The sequence below is a fragment of the Neovison vison genome, chromosome 6, assembly GCF_020171115.1.
Source record: "Neovison vison isolate M4711 chromosome 6, ASM_NN_V1, whole genome shotgun sequence".
In the NCBI taxonomy this organism is placed as follows: domain Eukaryota; kingdom Metazoa; phylum Chordata; class Mammalia; order Carnivora; family Mustelidae; genus Neogale; species Neogale vison.
Window position 1 is genome coordinate 143,547,172 of NC_058096.1, and position 19,194 is coordinate 143,566,365.

The window sequence follows — 19,194 nt, forward strand, 5'->3', positions numbered from 1 at the left end:
TCTCATTTTTTCTCCCTATGCTTGCTTGTTTTGTTTCTTAAATTCCACATATGAGTGAAATTATATGGTATTTGTCTATCTCTGACTGACTTATTTCTCTTAGCATAATACTCTCTAGCTCCATCCACATTACCGCAAATGGGAAGATTCCATTCTTTTTTATTCATAATATATGAATACAACACACATATCTCACATCTTCTTTATGCATTCATCAGTTGAGGGACACCTGTGCTATTCCCATAGTTTAGATATTGTTGATAATGCTGCTATAAATGGCCATAGGGAGATAGCAAAACTAATGGCTATTATGTCACTGATGGAACTCCACATTTTGTTCTCTAGCTCCTGCTTCCTGTACTTGTTTCTTTTCCTCAGACGCTAACAGAGATGGAAAGCTTACTAAACTTATTATTAAGCTTATTACGTTCTGTTATAGTGACACCTAAAGAGAAAAAGAACAAAAGGTTGAAAGCAAAATTTTGTCAACCTGGTATCACAAACTAGACTTTGAAATTCAGTCATAGAATTTCTTAAATTCTAGACTTCTTAAGTATTCTAAACATACCTTACCTTTGGTAAGGTAAAACGTTAACTCTAAGTGCTTGTCAAGTTCTTGGTGTTTTATAGAATAAAAAATAAATCTTAAAATCCAAAATCAAATTTATTAGCCATATAAATGTAGTCCTACTACAGTGATTGCTGAATTCTAACATAATATCTAAAACTAGAATGGACTGAACATTTTTGATGAATTCAGATTTAACAATTCTTTTGTTTAAATGAATGAACTCCAAAAATATCACATGGTTGTTTTACACTTGACCCGGTCTGCATGTTGTATCTCATCCAGAACATTTCTGATGGTCTCAACACAAACTTCTCCTCTGTGATGTTTTTTTGATGCAAGATTCCATACATTTTCAAATTCTTCATCAGAAAGCTTGACACCAATATTACATAATATCTCTGCAATCTAGAAAAAAAACTGAAGGTCAGACTAAGATTTGTGGGTTTTTTTTTTTAAGATTTTATTTATTTGACAGAGATCACAACTAGGCAGCGAGGCAGGTAGATAGAGAGGAAGGGAAGCAGGCTCCACGAGGAGCAGAGAGCCCGATGCGGGGCTAGATCCCAGGACCCTGAGATCATGACCTGAGCCGAAGGCAGAGGCTTTAACCCACTGAGCCACCCAGGCGCCCCAGATTTTTTTTTTTTTTAAGAATTTATTTATTTATTTATTTATTTATTTGACAGCGAGAGAGCACAAGCAGACAGAGAGGCAGGCAGAGGCAGAGAGAGAAGCAAGCTCCCCACTGAGCAAGGAGCCCAATGCGGGGCTTGATCCCAAGACCCTGAGATCATGACCCGAGCCGAAGGCAGTGGCTTAACCCAATGAGCCACCCAGGCACCCCTTTAAATTTGAATTTTAAAAATATCTTTATAATATCTAATACTATGGATATTTATCCCCCCAAAATTGTGCACCAACATGTGTGTGTACATGTGTGCCTGTTATATATAATAATAATCAGTTATCAAAAATCCCAGTATTTTCAATTCAGGAATCATTTTGTTAATATGAAGATGAGAATATTCACCTATACTAGCCCATATACAAAATTGCTTCCAACTCTGTTTTTGGTTGAAAGAAGACTTGCTGGATCTGAGTTCTATCTCACTTCTTATCACTAGGATCTTGTATATGTCATGTCAACCCCTTGAAAATTAGTTTCTCTTCTCTAAAATATGATCATTTATAAACTGTCTCTTACTGGCCTGTTATAAACCTTATAGTTGTAGGTGTGCAAATGTCAGAAAGATAGAGTATGCATGAATAACTGAGCAAACTAAAATTTGAGCATATTGAAAACCAGCAAATTTTGGTTATTAGTAATTTTTCTGCAATGATAATTATTATGGGAAAACATATTTCTTACACCCCAGGGAAAATTTAAGAAAGGAAAGATAAGAACCAGCAGTGGAAAGAAATGTTAGAATGAGGAGAGGAAATAAAAGGTGTGGGGAAAAAAATGAAACTAAATTTATTTTTTTTTAGATTTTTTTCCATTTATTTATTTGAGTGAGAAAGTGAGAAAACACATGAGCGAGGCAAGAGGCAGGGAGCCTGATGCAGTGGGTAGGGGTTCTATCCCAGGACCCCAAGATCATGACCTGAGCCCAAGGCAGACACTTAACCGACTAAGCCATGCAGGTGCCCCAAAATTAAATTTAAAAGAGGAAAAATATTTACTTTGAGACATACAGAAAAAAAGCCAGGAGGGAAATGGAAAGAAAGGTTGGTGAATAGGAAAGCCAAAGAAATACAAGTGCTGCAGAATACATCTATTAAACAAAATCTTAACAAAATTAAAAGATCCCCTAGAAATGATGTGCCCTCATGGGTAATTAACAGTATAATCAAATACATTTGAAATTCAGAAAAGCAGAGCTGCAAGCAGCTGCGGTTGTACAACAAAAACATCTCAGTGCCCAAGGGCAGAGCTGTGGTTCCCCCCCATCCACGGGCAGGTAAGGACTGTCCCAACAGAGCGAATTTCAGAAATAGCCCAAGTTAGTCTTGAGCATCCCAAACCTCCACCTCCATTTCCTTCCCGGCTCCTCAGGAGGCATCCCTCCCCTAGTTCCCTATTCCATCACAGTGCACCGATTTGCTATTATTTTCCAGAAGTCCATCCACTCTCAAGTTAGCATTACTACTCAACCACTCATTTGGGTTTTTTTTTTCTAGAAGTGTGAATTAAGGATGACTTCCTAGTTAAAAGAATTCTAGGTATCATGCAACAAGCATGATTTTTGTTTCTTTTGGCAACTATTTCATAGACCCTTTAGAGTAATCAAGGGAAGTGAAACACTTTAAGAGTGTCCCTTTTCTGACCCCTGAGCGGACTTTGAGTTCCTTCATTGGGAACACCCAGCAGGCATCTTCTCTGAGTTTCTCCTCCCTTCTTCTTTCTGTCCCCTACCTCAGTGGGGATTAAATGTTGGGATGAATGTATTATAATTAAGGTAGTAGTTAGTAAGTTTTCAAGCCATCAATCCTCCATCTGAAGTGCCAGAAGGTACCATATGACTGTCTCCTCAACCATCCCTAGTTCTGAATATGAAAATTCTGAAGAAGCAGTTGCACCCTAGTTTACACCCTGCTTTTTATGAGTGCAGACCAAGGCAGGTTGGCCAAGCATTGCTATTCATCTTTGGCTCTTAGAACCTCAGTGGCTATTCTGACCTAGCCGGTTGTTTCTGTTTTATAACCCATGTAGGAAAAAAATCACCTACAATATGAGGACCATGTTTTCTAACAAACAAAAACCAGATACATGGGTTGACAAATGGTGTGGCAACAGGACAGAATAAATAAATCAGTGCTTTCACAGATAATCTAAGAAAGAAGATAGCCACAGTACATAAAGAGGGCGCAGAGTGGCCCTTCTCATACTTACTCCTTGGTTTTGGAGATACAAAACCATAAGATACTTACACAGGGAAGGGACCAATCTCTTTTGCTTTTTCTCAACTAAGAATAGTGTTGAGTTCCTCAGGAAAATGTTTTTCTTTTTATGTGTAGGTCATAGTGGATATATAATGTGAATGTAATGTTTCCTATGATAGAAGAAAAACTGCTCCAAGAATCGTATGAAAACATCAACCAAAACAACCAAACTGAACATTATCCTCAAGAATTCTGTATTTGGGGGCCCCTGGGTGGCTCAGTGGGTTAAAACCTCTGCCTTTGGCTCAGGTCATGATTCCAGGGTCCTGGGATCGAGCCCCGCATTGGGCTCTCTGCTCGGTGGGGAACCTGTTCCCTTCCTCTCTCTCTGCCTACTTGTGATCTCTGTCTGTGAAATAAATAAATAAAATCTTTAAAAAAAAATCCCGTATTTGAGGATCCTGATGACTTTTGTAATATCAAAGCTCACATTTTAAACAGTCTAAAATTAAATAGTTGTTGATAAATAAACATTTTCATCTTTGTGTGTTTGTGTGAAGCTGACATTTCTTCCAAATCTTATGAAATAATATGCTGTACCTCTTTTTTTGATCTGGTCTTGAAGAAGTCTCTTTCAAACACTCCTTTCTGGCCAAAGATGGTAGGATGTAGTAAGGAATAGGCATTGCCCTCTTCGCCATAATTAGTTCTATCACTGACACGACGAATTCGGGGGGCAGGAATATCAGACCGAATGGTTGGAACACCATAGATGGGATAACCTAAGACAACAATGAGAAAGGAAAAAAACCATTCTAAAACTGAACTGTACAATATAGTAGTCACCAGCCACATGGAGCAATTGAGTACATGCTTGAAATGGGTCCAAACTGAGATGTGATATAAGTATAAAATACACACTGAATTTCAAAGATTTAGTACCCCCCAAAAAAGTGGCATATTTAATCATTTTATATTGATTAATTGTTGAAAAATATTTGGAAGATCTATATACTATACATAAAGTATATATATTATTAAAATTTATTTCCCCTGTTTCTTTTGCTTAATGTGGCTACTAAAAATTTTTAAATACATAGAACTCCAATTATATTTCTATTGGACAACACTATTCTAAAGGGAGTAGTAAGATCTCATTATACTAGAACATATATAACATGTCTATAAAATCCAGTTAAGAAAAATGCATAAAACTTTAATCATGTCCTTAGTCTAAGGAAGTGATCTTAGCCAACACAAAATAGTCTCTAACTAACCAAGAGTCATCATGCTCAATAATAAGATATGAGTTGGGATGCCTGGGTGACTCAATCGGTTAAGCCACTGCCTTTGGATCAGGTCATGATCCCAGGGTCCTGGGACCGAGTAACGCATCTGGTTCCTTGCTCAGTGGGAAGCCTGCTTCTCTCTCTGCCTCTGCCTACCACTCTGCCCGCGTTTGCTCTCTCTCTCTCTCTCTCTCTGACAAATAAATAAATAAACAAGTAATAAGATATGAGGTGTTATGAGTTGAACTATATTCTCCCCAGATTTATATGTTAAAATCCTAATCACCAGTACCTCTAAATGTGACTTTATTTAAAAAAAAAAAAAAAGAGCGACTGCAGGATGTCTCAGTTGGTAGATCTTGGGAGTATAAATTAGAGCCCCATGTTGGGTGTAGAAATTACTCAAAAGAAAAAGAGTCATTGTCTTTGTAATTAATTAAGATAAGTCACACTGGAACAGAGTAGGTCGCTAAACCAATGTGACTGGGAGTCCCTATAAAAGGGGCCATTTGGACCCAGGCTTTCACACAACAAACACCATGTGAAGTTGAAGGCAGAAATCAGGGTGATGCAGCAAAAGCAAAGGGACACCAAAGATTGCCAGCAACACACCAGAATCTAGGTGAGGAGCCCGGAACAGATTCTCCCTCACAGCCCCAGAAGAAGCCAACCCTACCAATACCCTGGCCTCAGACTTCCATCTCCCAGAACCATAGATGATAAATTTCTGTTCAGGTTTGTGGTACTTGTTATGGCAGCCCTAGCAAACTAACAGATGGAGAATGTGGATACAGAGAATTGTTTTGCAAAAGCTCTTCAAATATTTGAAGGTAATCTGCGTATAGCTAAGAATCACATGGCTTATGAATCTCCTAACACTTGGCATAGTCTGTGTAACATTCAGTGTTAAGGAAATCATCTTACTTGGGTCATCATTAGCAATAGTTCCATTCAGCCTGCATTTATTGAGACCTCCTGGATGGTTCAAATACAGAACTGAATGAAAGGTGCTAGGCTTTGAGAAAAGCCTAGTGAAGGTAGCAGCTGGGGACAATACAAGGACAGACAAAGGACACTTCTGTTTGCTGATCGTACTTCAAAAACTCAGCAAATAATGTGACATACTCACAAATAGAAGGAAGAGCCCCTACAACTGCATTGATCTCAGAAGAAGTTGTCTTATAGTGACTAGAAACTTTATCACTTGGCCTCAGAAGTGTCCGGAGAGTCTTTTCTGAGCTCCCTGGTTCTTTTAAGACAATATCTTCCGGCTTTATCAGGAGAGTTGGTTCAGATTCTTCAACATTAGCCTCATCAGGATTTGCACAAGCTGGTTTTTTACCTTTAAGCAAAGAGTTGAGGGTGGGGGGCAAATTACAGGAAGAAATCACTACTGGGTGCTTGCTGCTCTGCAACAAAATCAGCTTTCCTGGTTAGTTTCTCCTTGCTGGTAGAGACTGAGACTGAGCTGTGGTCACTGATGCCAGCACCCCACTGTGGAAAAGCAAGGGCAGGCCAATGTCATACACCAGGAAATCTGAATGTGGCCTGTTTCTTCTCACCACTCCACCCACTTTAGTCTAGAATAAAGCTTTTACATCTAAGAGACCAGATGAAAAAATGAAACCTATTTTTCCCTTTAAAAAAAAAAAAAAAAAAAACAGTTTATTTTTATACTTAACTTGAACTACAGGATTAGCAGAGTTGTTTCCAGAGTTGTGCCCCAAGGAGAGACTGGAGAAGACACATGTGGAGTTGTAAATTCCACACATACCTGATGGTGAGGAGGAGCCCCACATATTGCAACATTCGGCAAGGCAATGAGAACACAGTGTGAGCTCAGAAACCGATTATATAAATAACCTTCTTCACATTGGTGTATAAAAGAAAACCCTGCGGTAAAACTCGAATTGTAAGACTCAGTCCTTTTGAAGATCTGCTTTGTTGAGTCATTCTGAAATTTAGGAGTAAATTCCTGGCACACCTTTTTCACGGAGCTGGGAGCTTCACAGCTATCACTAGAGGGCGCTGTGGTCTTTCAATCTGTTGACGAACGCTCGGGGTTTGGGGAAAGCCCAAGCAAGGATTATAAAGGCAAATTGGTGCCCCAGTATCCGGTTGGGTTGGGAACTGTGGCAAACCAGAAAAGACATGCCTATCTAAAATCTGGAGCCCCCATTCAGCTCCTGGAAATCTGCCATGAACACATTCAGGCCTTGTGTTCCAAAACTTCTAATCTCCTCCCTGCGCCCCCCAAAAAGCAGAAATCTGGACCAGTATGAGAAACAGTGTCTCAGAAAACTGTTTGAAAGCCACTGCCTTAGCATACTTACCCCTTTTGGGGCACCTGGGTGGTTCAGTGGGATAAAGCCTCTGCCTTTGGCTCAGGTCATGATCCCAGGGGTCCTGGGATAGAGCTATCTGCTTGGCAGGGAGCCTGCTTCCCCCTCTCTCCCTCTGCCTGTCTCTCTGCCTACTTGTGATTTCTGTCAAATAGGTGAATAAAACCTTTAAAAAAAAAAAGAAAGAATACTAACCTCTTTCCTCTGAAAGTGGAATTGGATATGAGAAAAATTCCTGGCAAAACTTTCCTGAGCCCCTGACTGAACCACTGGCCACTGTCTTGGAAGATGGAAAATCTCAAGGACTCCATTGAAAGCGAATGATGAAGTCAGAACCCAAACACTAGAAACAATTTGAAAAATGATCTGGTTTGAAAACAGGCTTCTACTTTCCCCCACTACTCGAAGAATTGTGCCAAGAAGAAAAAACTCTATCACCCCTTTGTATTTCTGAAAGGACTAGGGTAGAATTGTTTTCTATAAAATCTTCATTAGGCAAACAAAATCCCCCTACTGTCCTAGCTGCTTGAACAGAAAGACCATCTCAGAAACTCATAAGGGCTCCCATCATAAATAAGGCCCCAAATTTGGTTTTGGCCTTGCAGAAAGGCATGACCCAGGAATAAAAGTAAAAACAGTAATAACTTCACTTTTTAGAGGAGAATATTCCAGAGGAGATAGAAATGTAAACAATCTTTTTAAAAAGTTAATCCTCTCTAATAATCAAGATTTGAACATTAAAGTGAACAAAGTGTCATAATAATAACTAAATTACAAGAATGATTGGAATAATACTCAGTGGTAACAAAATTAGAATAAAACCTCACAGATCTGGCTGATAAAATTGCAAATTGGTGCAATCATTTAGAAAAGCAAAATGAAAATATAGTTACTTCTGGGACAATAATAACATTCATAAGAAATTAGATATAATTAGAAACAAAGATTTTTGAGAGATGATAATCATTATAGCGTTACTGATATTACTTTTAAAATATCTGGAAATAACCTAAATTTCAAAGAGTGAAGAAATAGCTTAGTAATTCATCTTACATCTGCATGAGGGAACTGAAAATGAAGTTCATAAAAAAGTTTACCATAAAATTATTTCTTAATTCCATAGAAATTTGAAAACTAAATTTTAAAAAGCCAAATAAAAATGGTACATTCACTGTGATTTTATATAGAGAGAGTACATCTATGTGTGTATGTATATACATACACACACACACACACACACACAGAGTGATGCAGGAAGTCAACGTGGAAACAGGAAAATATTTAAATAAAGGTAAAGATTGCTTTTCTTTCTCTTACAAAATGCAAAAGAATAAATTTTCTTATGTCAAATCCTATAACTACTACTGAGTTTTCCTGGGGGAGGGGAGCTAATTACTCTAAGACAATGGTTTTTCAAACAGCTTTCTGAGGAACTATCTTTCATATTTTGGATTTCAGTGTAAACTGTTTTGCTTATAATTTTTTTTTTGAAGAGGTTACTGCATGGTTCCAAATTCAAAGACATAAAACACATGAATTAAAATGTGAGTCTGCTGCCACCCTGTTCCCTAGCTACCTGGTTCCCCTTAAACATCATCAAATTCTTTCCTGTCCTTCCACAGATATTCTATGCATAAACAAGCAAATAATATGTATCTATGTGCATATTTTTTAATATAAAATATTAAAGTTGACAAGAGTCAAGCTCCTAGAAAACTGAAAATATAAAAGCCCATGTAAGAATTCAGCAAACTTTCAAAAATTAAATACCTTTAATAATGACCCTCTCTTCATGCTCTTTAAGAGGCATTCTATCTTTCCAGTTAAGAAAATTTGCAAATTCTAGGTAGTTAATCTGCCCATCATTATCCACATCACAGTAGTCAAAGAGTTGGTCCAGGAGCTTCTGATCTAAGTGTAAGCTGGCCTGTTCACAAGCCTCCCGAAGCTCGGCTTTATCTATCACCCCATCTCCATTCTGTTAGACACAAAGCAGAAAAAGATGAAGCAAGCATTGTCTTTAAGAGCAGAGTATGCAACATCTATTATCTCATTTAAGAAAAAAGAAAGAGATCACATAAATTCAAAGAATTTGTCTTATTTTTTACATAAGAGCAGTCAAATACTAAGCGAGTTCCTCATTGTGTTAACCTGATATACACACAGTAATTTGAACCCTGGTTGAAGCAGGATGTGACACAGAATCTTTGTTCATTCCACTTTAACATTTTTTTTCTTTGAATCATGCTGTTTACACTGTGGCAGGGCAGGTGTAACCATGATTTGTGCTTGACATTTCATTTAACCAACATTGTGAACTCTTGATAGGTTTCTACATTTTCCCATGATTTCAAAGTTTTTAACACCTCTGGTGTTCCAACTGAGCACTAAATGGTCCTCCATTCTTTTGTCTGATAATGAGGAGAAATTGGGGAAGTAGTTATAGGCCAAACACAGGGAGGTAGACTCGAAGACCATTGCCTGTTTGTTGTCAACACTCCTGTGGGCAAGAGGGACATGCTAGCAATCTGGCCACAGTGTAACAATTAGCACTAAAATTCATCCTGGTATGGGGAGCAGGGGAAGTTCCACCTTCTTCCAGACAACAGTTAAAGACAGGAGCACCTACACTAAGTGAAAAAGGAGGGAAATTTATGAAGGCTCTGGGCAGGAACTAGTTGGTTCACTTGGGAGATAAAAAGGTAGTCTATGTCCAAACCACATTGAACACTCCCAATCTCATCTGATCTTGGGAGCTTAGCAGGGTCAGGCCTGGTTAGCACTTGGATGGGAGACAAAGGGGCCAAACACATAATGCTTGCTGTTTTAAGATTGTATTGATTTATTTGAGAGACAGAGAGAGCGCAGAGCAGCAGAGAGGGGCAGAGAGAAACAAGCTTCCTGCTCAGCAGTCATGCTCCATCCCAAGACCCAAGATCATGACCTGAACTGAAGGCAGACACCTAACAGACTGAGCCACCCCGGGGCCCCACGTAATGCTTGTTAAGAAAGAATGGCAAGACCTGAGGTGTCTTACCCCTCAGCCCCTCCTGGAGTCTATCAAATCTAAAACCCACTTGGAGATGAGAGTGAAAGATCTTAGTATTTTTGCAGTGGGTCCCGGTTGCTTTTTTATTTATTTATTTATTTATTTTTAGAGATTTTATTTATTTATTTGACAGACCGAGATCACAAGTAGGTAGAGAGGCAGAGAGAGAGAGGAGGAAGCAGGCTCTCCACGGAGCTGATAGCCCAATGCGGGGCTTGATCCCAGGACCCTGGGATCCTGGGATCATGACCTGAGCTGAAGGCAGAGGCTTTAACCCACTGATCCACCCAGGCGCCCCCCGGCTATTAAGGGAGCTTTGGCCTTCTCAGAGAAGTTTCTGAGACAAACTTCCAAGAGGAAAGATAAATGACTCATTGACTAGTGTTTCAGCTCTTATGCTCAGGATTAGTTTTAAAATGCTTATGAAGGTGATCCCTGGAGAATGAGGAACTCACCCAACAAATTCTAGATAAATTCCTGCAGTCAGATCTGTAGGCCTAGAAAACATCCCTGATGCTTATATTGAAATAGAATGAGAATTTTAAACATATTATCTTGATAAGGGGTTGCAAAGGCCTTGGACTATAGACTCTTTTATGAAAACTTCTTCTACAAGCCCAACTCAACCAAAAATGCAAACTCCATAGCCCTAGCTGAAAAGCTACATGGGATATGGCAGTTGAATCAAGAGGTTCTCAAAACTGTAATAGATGGTACCAACAACGATGGCTTCATTGCCCAATATAGCCATTTGTATGGATTGAAAACATGATAAGGGTCCATTCTCTGCTCATTCTCAGATAGAAATCAAGCTTCTGACTGAACTTAAACCATCCATATTACCACCTTTGCTGCTTGGATCCACTGTTGTACCAGACATGGTAACACACTAATCATTACAAAGTAAATCACACTATGTTTTGGAGGCAAAGGCTACCACACCATATGCCATACTTGTGACTCCTGACAAACGTTGGCCAGTTTGTCTCATGGGGGGAGGACACATCCACATAAGACATTGCCTCCATGCTCCTGGCATACTGACTACACAAAACCTCTATGGAATTGCTATCCCAATTTTATCAGCCCACTCCAAGCATAAGCGTATGGCCCATGAAATTAATCTAACTCATGTGTTTTGCTTTCTGGACCATTCTCTGCCTGACAATGGTGTGTCTTATAGCCAAAGTGTTACTCAACAATGAGCTGTCAGTCAAGATATTCAATGAAACTTTCCTACACCCAGCCATCCACAGACACCTGATAGGACTGAGCTTTGGAAAAAAAACTTTCAAAAATTGTCTAACTTCCTCACCAGCTTCTGGCTCACACAACCAGTTTTATCACGGAATGTACCTGTCTCCAAAAAGGAATAATCTCATCTCAGCTCCTTCCTGGATAATGATTAGAATAAAAGGAATTGATCCTCAACTTTCTAGGCAACTAATCTTTGACAAAGCAGGAAAGAATGTCTAATGGAAAAAAAGACAGTCCCTTCAACAAATGGTGTTGGGAAAACTGGACAGCCACATGCAGAAGAATGAAACTGGACCATTTCCCTACACTATACACAAAAATACTCAAAATGAATGGAAGACCTAAATATGAGACAGGAACCCATCAAAATCCTAGAGGAGAACACAGGCAACAACTTCTGGGACCTCAGCCATAGCAACTTCTTGCTAGACACGTCTCCAAAAGCAAGTGAAACAAAGGCAAAAATGAACTATTAGGACTTCATCAAGACAAAAAGCTTTTGCATAGCAAAGGAAAACAGTTAACAAAACTCAAAGACAACGAGCAGAATGGGAAAAGATATTTTCAAATGCCTTATCAGATAAAGGACTAGTATCTAAAATCTATAAAGAACTTGTCAAACTCAATCCCCAAACAACAAATAATCCAATCCAGAAATTGACAGAAGACATCAATAGACAATTGCTCCAAAGAAAACATCCAAAAAACACATGAAAAAAATGCTCCACATCACTTGGCATCGGGAAAATGCAAACCAAAATCACAATGAAGTACCTCCTCACACTAGTCAGAATGGCTAAAATTAACAAGTGAGGAAACAACAGATGTTGGCAAGTATGTGGAGAAAAGGGAACCCTCTTACACTGTTGATGAGAATGCAAGCTAGTGCAGCCACTCGGGAAAACAGTATGGAGATTCCTCAAAAAGTCGAAAATATAGCTACCGCGTGATCCAGCAATTGCACTACTGGGTATTTATGTCAAAGATACAAAGGTAGTATCCAAAGGGGCACTTGCACCCAAATGTTTACAGCAGCAATATCCACATTAGCCAAACTGTGGAAAGAGCCTAGATGTCCATCAACAGATGAATGGATAAAGAAGATGTGGTATAGATATACACAACAGAATACCACTCACGCATCAAAAAATGACATCTTGCCATTTGCAATGACAAATGGAACTAGAGGGTGTTATGCTAACAGAAATCAGCCAATCAGAGAAAGACAATTATCATAGGGCTTTACTCATATGTGGAATTTGAGAAACAAGACAGAGGATCATAGGGGAAGAGAGGAAAAATAAAACAAGATGATACCAGAGAGGGAGACAAACCATAAGAGACTTTTAATCCTAGGAAAAAAACTGAAGGTTACTGGAGGGGAGAGGGATGGGGTAACTGGGTGATGGAAAAAAAATAAATAAAAAGAAATTAAAATTTTCAAAAAAATAATAAAAGGAATTAAAATAATATACTTATTTTGAAAATTTGGGACTCTACTGTGACCACTTGTTGACATGATGAGTCTTTTTATTTCCTCTCTAGATTTTAAATTTCCTAAGTGGAAAGACTGCACATTATCTGAAATAATGTTTGATGTACACTGAGTGTTCAATAAATAACAGAATTAATCCTCTAAGCCAAGAAGATTCATTTAGGAAATCATGGCTTACTTATTCTGTTTTGTTTTGTGTTTTTCATTAAAGTAAATCTGGGCATTCAATAATAAAATATTCAAATAATCAAAAATTATCCTACAGCTGTACTAGAAGACCCACATCTTATTACCCTCTCAGAAAAAAAGAAAAAGAAAAGGCTCCTAGAGGACACTGAGCACTGCATTGTGCATATTAAAAGTTAACTATTTAAAAGGTATATCAATATTAAATAATTCTCAGTAATTTCCTCCCTGCTTAATTTAATTTTATCATAAGGAATATGCCTGGTGGTTCACTAAGATAATCAACAGCTATTAAGATGATCATCTTGCCTATAATTACATTTAAAGTGAAAAATTTTTAAAAAGCAGAGCACTATGTATTGTGGTAAGTTCTCTGATTCATATCACTACTATCTAAATTTATCCCGCTATCATCTATCATCTTTGTAAAATACTTGTATTTATATAAAGCTTAAAATGTACTTATTTGAGCTTACATATTTTAATTCCAAAGATTCATTTTTAAATTACCTGTAAATAGCAATTGGTCTCTATCAAAAACCAGAGAAACAGTTGAATACTTACATTTTCTTTAAACACAACTTTGTGAGGCATATAGTGAGTGACTGATTGGTGTTTGTCCCTACATAATTGGTACAAGCCTAAATGAGATACTTAACCCACTTTTTATTCATCAGTACAATACATGCACACAGGCCTCTAATCTAAAAACAAATAAAATGAATGGATTAAACTGAATAAGCCAATGAGTAATCAAGATTATTTTAAGATAAAAAATGTGAAGTATAACTTTTCTAAAATTGTGCTTAACATTGGAAGGGGGATACAAATATTATCTTTTCTTTTTGAGATAAAATAAAATTATTCTACTTTTTTCCCCCTTCTCATATCAAGATTATGATGCACTGCATCATTGCAGGTTTATTTATGAGCTTTTATTTGTTTAAATTAGACTCATTCTAAAGTAGTTTCAGGCTGCCTAGAAAAATAAGTACCATTAAACAGAGCTTCAAAATTGAGGAAATCAGGACAAAGAGAAAATCAAGATAAAATAAAATAAGAAGAAGCACACAAAATGTGTGCTGTTAAGATAATGTTCACAAACTAGATGTGTTTTGTTGAATTGGCTCTGAGCTTCCTGGTGGCCAAGTCAAAAAGGTACTCACAATCAGTACAAAATTCATGCTGCTTATGAGGTAAAAACAAACCAGATACATAAATGAAGCATACTTATTTCCTTTAGGAAGACTGGGTTTCTTAATAAGAGGATACGTGTGACAAAAATAAATAACACCACCATGGGCATAGAAACAAAATTGTGTGATGTTTCACAAGAGGTTGATACAATAGTGTACCTTACTATAGCTAAAGGCAGTGCAGCTTTGTGAAAGCAAATCTGTGATGGCCTAAAATGGTGTGAGGTAATTATGCAGGCCCAGATTGATCTGACTTTATGAAAGGACACAACTTAGAGTATGTTGGGAATGGAATCATCTTACTCTCTCAAAACTGAAACTACATCCTGCTCCCCCTGCGGAGAAGCATTCCAAGCTTGATTTGAATGCAGACTGTCAGCCCTACATGTACATACTCAGCTTTAGGTATAGCCGGCCTAGACCCAGGAGTCTTCCCTGAGGATCTATGATGCCTGCCCCTCCCCCCCCCACCACCCCCTTGCTCCCAGCACACCACAGTTCATTCTGCCACGGTGGTTCTCAAGTTGTATCAGAACGGCCTGCAGAGCTTGTTAAAACACAATTGCTAGGCCCCAACCTGGAGTTCCCAATTCAGTAGGTGGGCCTTAGAACAGACATCTCTAACAGGTTCCCAAGTAACCCTGGTGATGATAAAAGGACCACACTTTGGCAACCACTGATCTACTCCAGCGATCAGCAAACTTTTACTGTCAAGGGCCAAAATCAATATTTTAGGTTTTGCAGGCCATTCAGTCTCTGCATTTGTAGTGCAAAAGCAGCCACAGAAAATACTTAAAACAAATTGCCATGTAAAACTATTTACAAAGACAGGTGGTGGGCTGGATTTGACGCTCTCCAGCCATAGTCTGCTGACCCCTGATCTACACCAACCTGCCAGGATCTATAAGTCATGCATAATCCAAAAAACTCCATTCAAATACTGGCCTTATCATAGTGCCTGAAGGCTGCCAGCAAAGTGTCAAAGTTTTGGCAGTTAAATTTCTTCAAGTGATGTCGCACAGCTGCAATCAGAGCTCTCTGTCTATCCTTTCCTCGAAGATATTCACCCGGAAGTCTGTTATGGATGAGATCACCAGCTCCTATTAAAGGGGAGAGGGGGAGTCTTTTATCTCAATTTAAAGTCTTTTAATATTATTCTGATCCTAAAAAAAGAGAGATCTAGCAAAGTCTGTGAATGAAAAAAAAAAAAAAAAAAAAAACCTCGTGCCTAAATCTGACATTATTATGCAGCATGACAGAAAACCCTTATGTATAAAAAAGTACATAAAGTAATTGATAAGGCTTAATATTTATGTTTTATGTGACTTCTCAGCTCAGTGAAAAAGTTCTAACAAAATTAATTTGGGCGGGGGGTAGGTGGAGTGGCAAATCATCAGTCCTATTTGACTATCTTTCCTAGGACTTTAAGCCCTTGTCTCTACCTCTTTGCAGACATTTGTCTACAATGCTGAGGATCTGAAAGCTAGGAAAGAGTCCATGTGGGGACCACACTATATGCCTTGAAGTTTACTAAACCTCTGGGATCCCTTACAAAAATTGAACTCAAAAACCCTATTCCCTCCTAATATGAATTTCCAGTCTGCCTCCAGTATAGCTATCAAGCTCCCATTTCTCAGCCCTGCTTCCTGAGAACCACAACCTGCACACCGACCCTCACCCACAATTCTATTAACTGAGTCCCGACCCACAACCCCTCAGTTATCTGGAAGTAATAAACTCTCCAATCCACCTGCTACATCCCTCTAGGCCTGGCCCTTGTTTCCATTTATCATTAATGACTTAGGGGAACTTCCCCAGATTATGACACAAAGAAAGTACAAACATAGACACTGCCTATAAGCATTCCTTGCCACTCCCTTTTGGGAAACATTCCTTGGATGTTAATGGTGACAGCGATCAGACTAGAGTTGACCACGTTGCTTCAGATGTTATGGCTTGGTAGATGTCACAAGAAGGAACATTTTGCCTCAGTTCACTTTCTCCTGGCCTATACTCCTCCCTTTCTGCTTTCTTGGGGCAGGATTATGTTGGCCGTTGGCTATGATATTCTAGATGGAATAATTTAAGATTTTTTTTTAATTTATTTGTCAGAGAGAGAGAGGGAGAGTGAGCGAGCACAGGCAGACAGAATGGCAGACAGAGGCAGAAGCAGGCTCCCCACCGAGCAAGGAGCCCGACGCAGGACTCGATCCCAGGACGCCGGGATCATGACCCGAGCCGAAGGCAGCCGCCCAACCAACTGAGCCACCCAGGCGTCCTTAGATGGAATAATTTAAATCAGTACATTTGTTGCAGTTTACGGCAACTAATATTTATACCTACTCTGTGTAAGGCCCTGTATTAGGCTCTGTCAAGAGTCTCTTTTAATAGATACCCATTGCACCTCTAAGATTCTTACTTATTATAAAATCAGGAGCTTATCTCACATATTCTGATAAAAGTTACATTTTTACAGGTAGATAGGGGTCAGAAGCCCTCAAGAATGCTGGCTGCAGGAACTGGGCAAGTGCCTCAGACCAAAACATCTGAAATGAAATCAGCTACCATCCGATCATCCTGAAGTGGGCCAAACACAAGCAAGGCTCTGGGAGAGGAAATCAAGACAGTGAGACTGATTTTTGACAAATAAGCATGGCTTCCTCTCCTCCTCCACATTCCTGCCTCTGACATAAACACTGTGGGTGGCTCTTGTATATAATGGAGATCTTCCTTCTTCCACAAGGTGGCTCTTGGTTGAGTTTTTATCTTCAGAGGCCTTCCCTCTCTATTGACATGCAAAAATAACCATCTGATTGGTTGTTTTTTCAACTCCACGGGTTTTCCCACCATTATCCCACTAGGTGTAACTTCTGTTGAGTGAAATGTATGCTGATATCTTCTTCTGGCTCTGCCCTGAAAGAATATGTTTGAAGCTCCTGTCATATCACTTGTAATTACTCAAGTCATCTCTCTATAGCTAAAATCAAGAGCACAAGTTCTGGCCCTGGGAGACCTATGACCTAGCTATCACACCATGGCTGTCAGAAAAGCCAAGCAAGCTCTTTAATTGTATTCTGCCTGCAACCAATTCCCATTCAGCAGCACTGTCCACCAGTCCTGGATTTTCCTTTTACTTGCCTCTGCTCTGGTGCATCCTAGGAGCAGGCCACAGCCCTTGCACTCTTCCTGGAGGTTTCTTAACATAACCAATAACTACAGGCCTAAGAGATTCCTTGTACTGCTGCCTTTATTTCCATAAGTAAGTGTAAAGGAGAAATTAAGGCCCAGTTAAAAAATCAAGATGTTTCTAGAAGCAACAGCTTTCTACAGAATAAATGCTATCAGGTTTTGTTTTTTTTTTTTTAATGCTATCAGTTGACCCCAATAACAGTCACAAAAGGGGAGAACCTGGAGTTAATCTGCACCAATCCATAAACTCCAGGAAAAGTCCAAAGAGGTCTCAGTGTCCCCTTTCATAGTTAAACTATGCAGCACCAGTGCTGCTACTGATACTTATATATTTTTTAAAATTATTAATGTCAGTGTTCTTCCTTTTCATTCTGTAACACTATCTCATTCCATTTGTAGGGATAACTTCGATCCATTATTGGAAGATTTGTCAATGTTGTCAAATTGTCAAAATGATAAACCATGTGTTGGATTCACCAATTCATGCCATAAATATTTGTGAAAAATGTACTGTGTGCTAGACCCTGAGGATCCAACAGACAGTAAGACAGAGCACACACCAGCATGGAGCCTCCCTCAAGTAAGCAGTATTTACCACGATTATCTATTTATTTTTTTAGGCCAGTTGATGGATTTCCTAAATCATCTCTTAACCACTCTTACCGGTAAGACAGCCTCTACGATGAACAGGCATACATCAAACATGCAACAGTTCATCTGAAGACAGAACTGAAATACAATCTCCTAATTAATGCAATTATGATAGTCTAAAATACTGTTTCATAAGCTCAATAAATATATATTTTGTCAGTGAATGGGCTTCAGCTAAAACATTTTCAGTAGCGGTTCTCAAACCTTAGCGTACACAAGAGCCTACTGGATTAGAATGTCTGGGCACAGCTATCAAGAACCTGCATATTGAGGGGCGCCCGGGTGGCTCAGTGGGTTAAGCTGCTGCCTTCGGCTCAGGTCATGATCCCAGGGTCCTGGGATCGAGCCCCGCATCGGGCTCTCTGCTCAGCGGGAAGCCTGCTTCCTCCTCTCTCTCTGCCTGCTTCTCTGCCTACTTGTACTCTCTGTCTGTCAAATAAATAAATAAAATCTTAAAAAAAAAAAAAAGAACCTGCATATTTAATAAATTCCCTGGATGATTTGAATGCAGGTGGACTACAGACTATATTTTGAAAACCACCGATATACAACCCAATCCTGATAAGCTTTAGCATAGTCTTTCCTTTGGATGTCTACCATATAGATTGCTTAGAAATAAAGACAAAATCTTGGCAAGTTTCTTCTGCCAATTTATAGCTTAATTGATTGGCTGGTAGGAAGGGAGTGGTTCTTAATTCTGTGATCGAAGAGTACATTGGTTTCTCCAACTTGTATGTGCTTAGAATTAATCCAGGAATATCGTAAAATGCAGTTTCGGTTTCAGGAGGTCTGGTGTGGAGCCTGAGATTCTGCAATGCTAAGAAACTTACAGGGGACACCAACACGGCCAGTCTGCAGACCACGTTCTGAGTAACAAAGGCCTAGTACAGTGCTGGAATTCATTAAAAAGCTGCCCCAAATCACCTTGGCTTATTTAATACAAGCCATATTTATTTTCTAAATAAAGCCTTGACTACACTGAGCCTTGACTACACTTTAGGTATTCATTCACGAAAGCTTTAAATTGTACCTATTTCAAACACGATATGAACATTTTTTTCTTTTTGTGCTACAAACTGTTCATTA

General features: G+C 39.0%; 1 protein-coding gene across 1 annotated transcript in view; it reads right to left on the reverse strand.

Moving 5' to 3' along the window:
• Positions 1–669: 669 nt before the first annotated feature.
• Positions 670–19,194, reverse strand: part of EFHB (EF-hand domain family member B) — a 54,584-nt gene continuing 36,059 nt past the window's right edge. The window contains exons 9-13 of the mRNA XM_044255188.1: positions 15,214–15,368; positions 8,856–9,063; positions 5,873–6,085; positions 4,055–4,236; positions 670–976 (exon numbers count right to left, since the gene is read on the reverse strand). Coding sequence (XP_044111123.1) covers positions 803–976; positions 4,055–4,236; positions 5,873–6,085; positions 8,856–9,063; positions 15,214–15,368 — 932 coding nt within the window. The 3' untranslated portion in view covers positions 670–802. The remainder of the gene's footprint in view (positions 977–4,054; positions 4,237–5,872; positions 6,086–8,855; positions 9,064–15,213; positions 15,369–19,194) is intronic.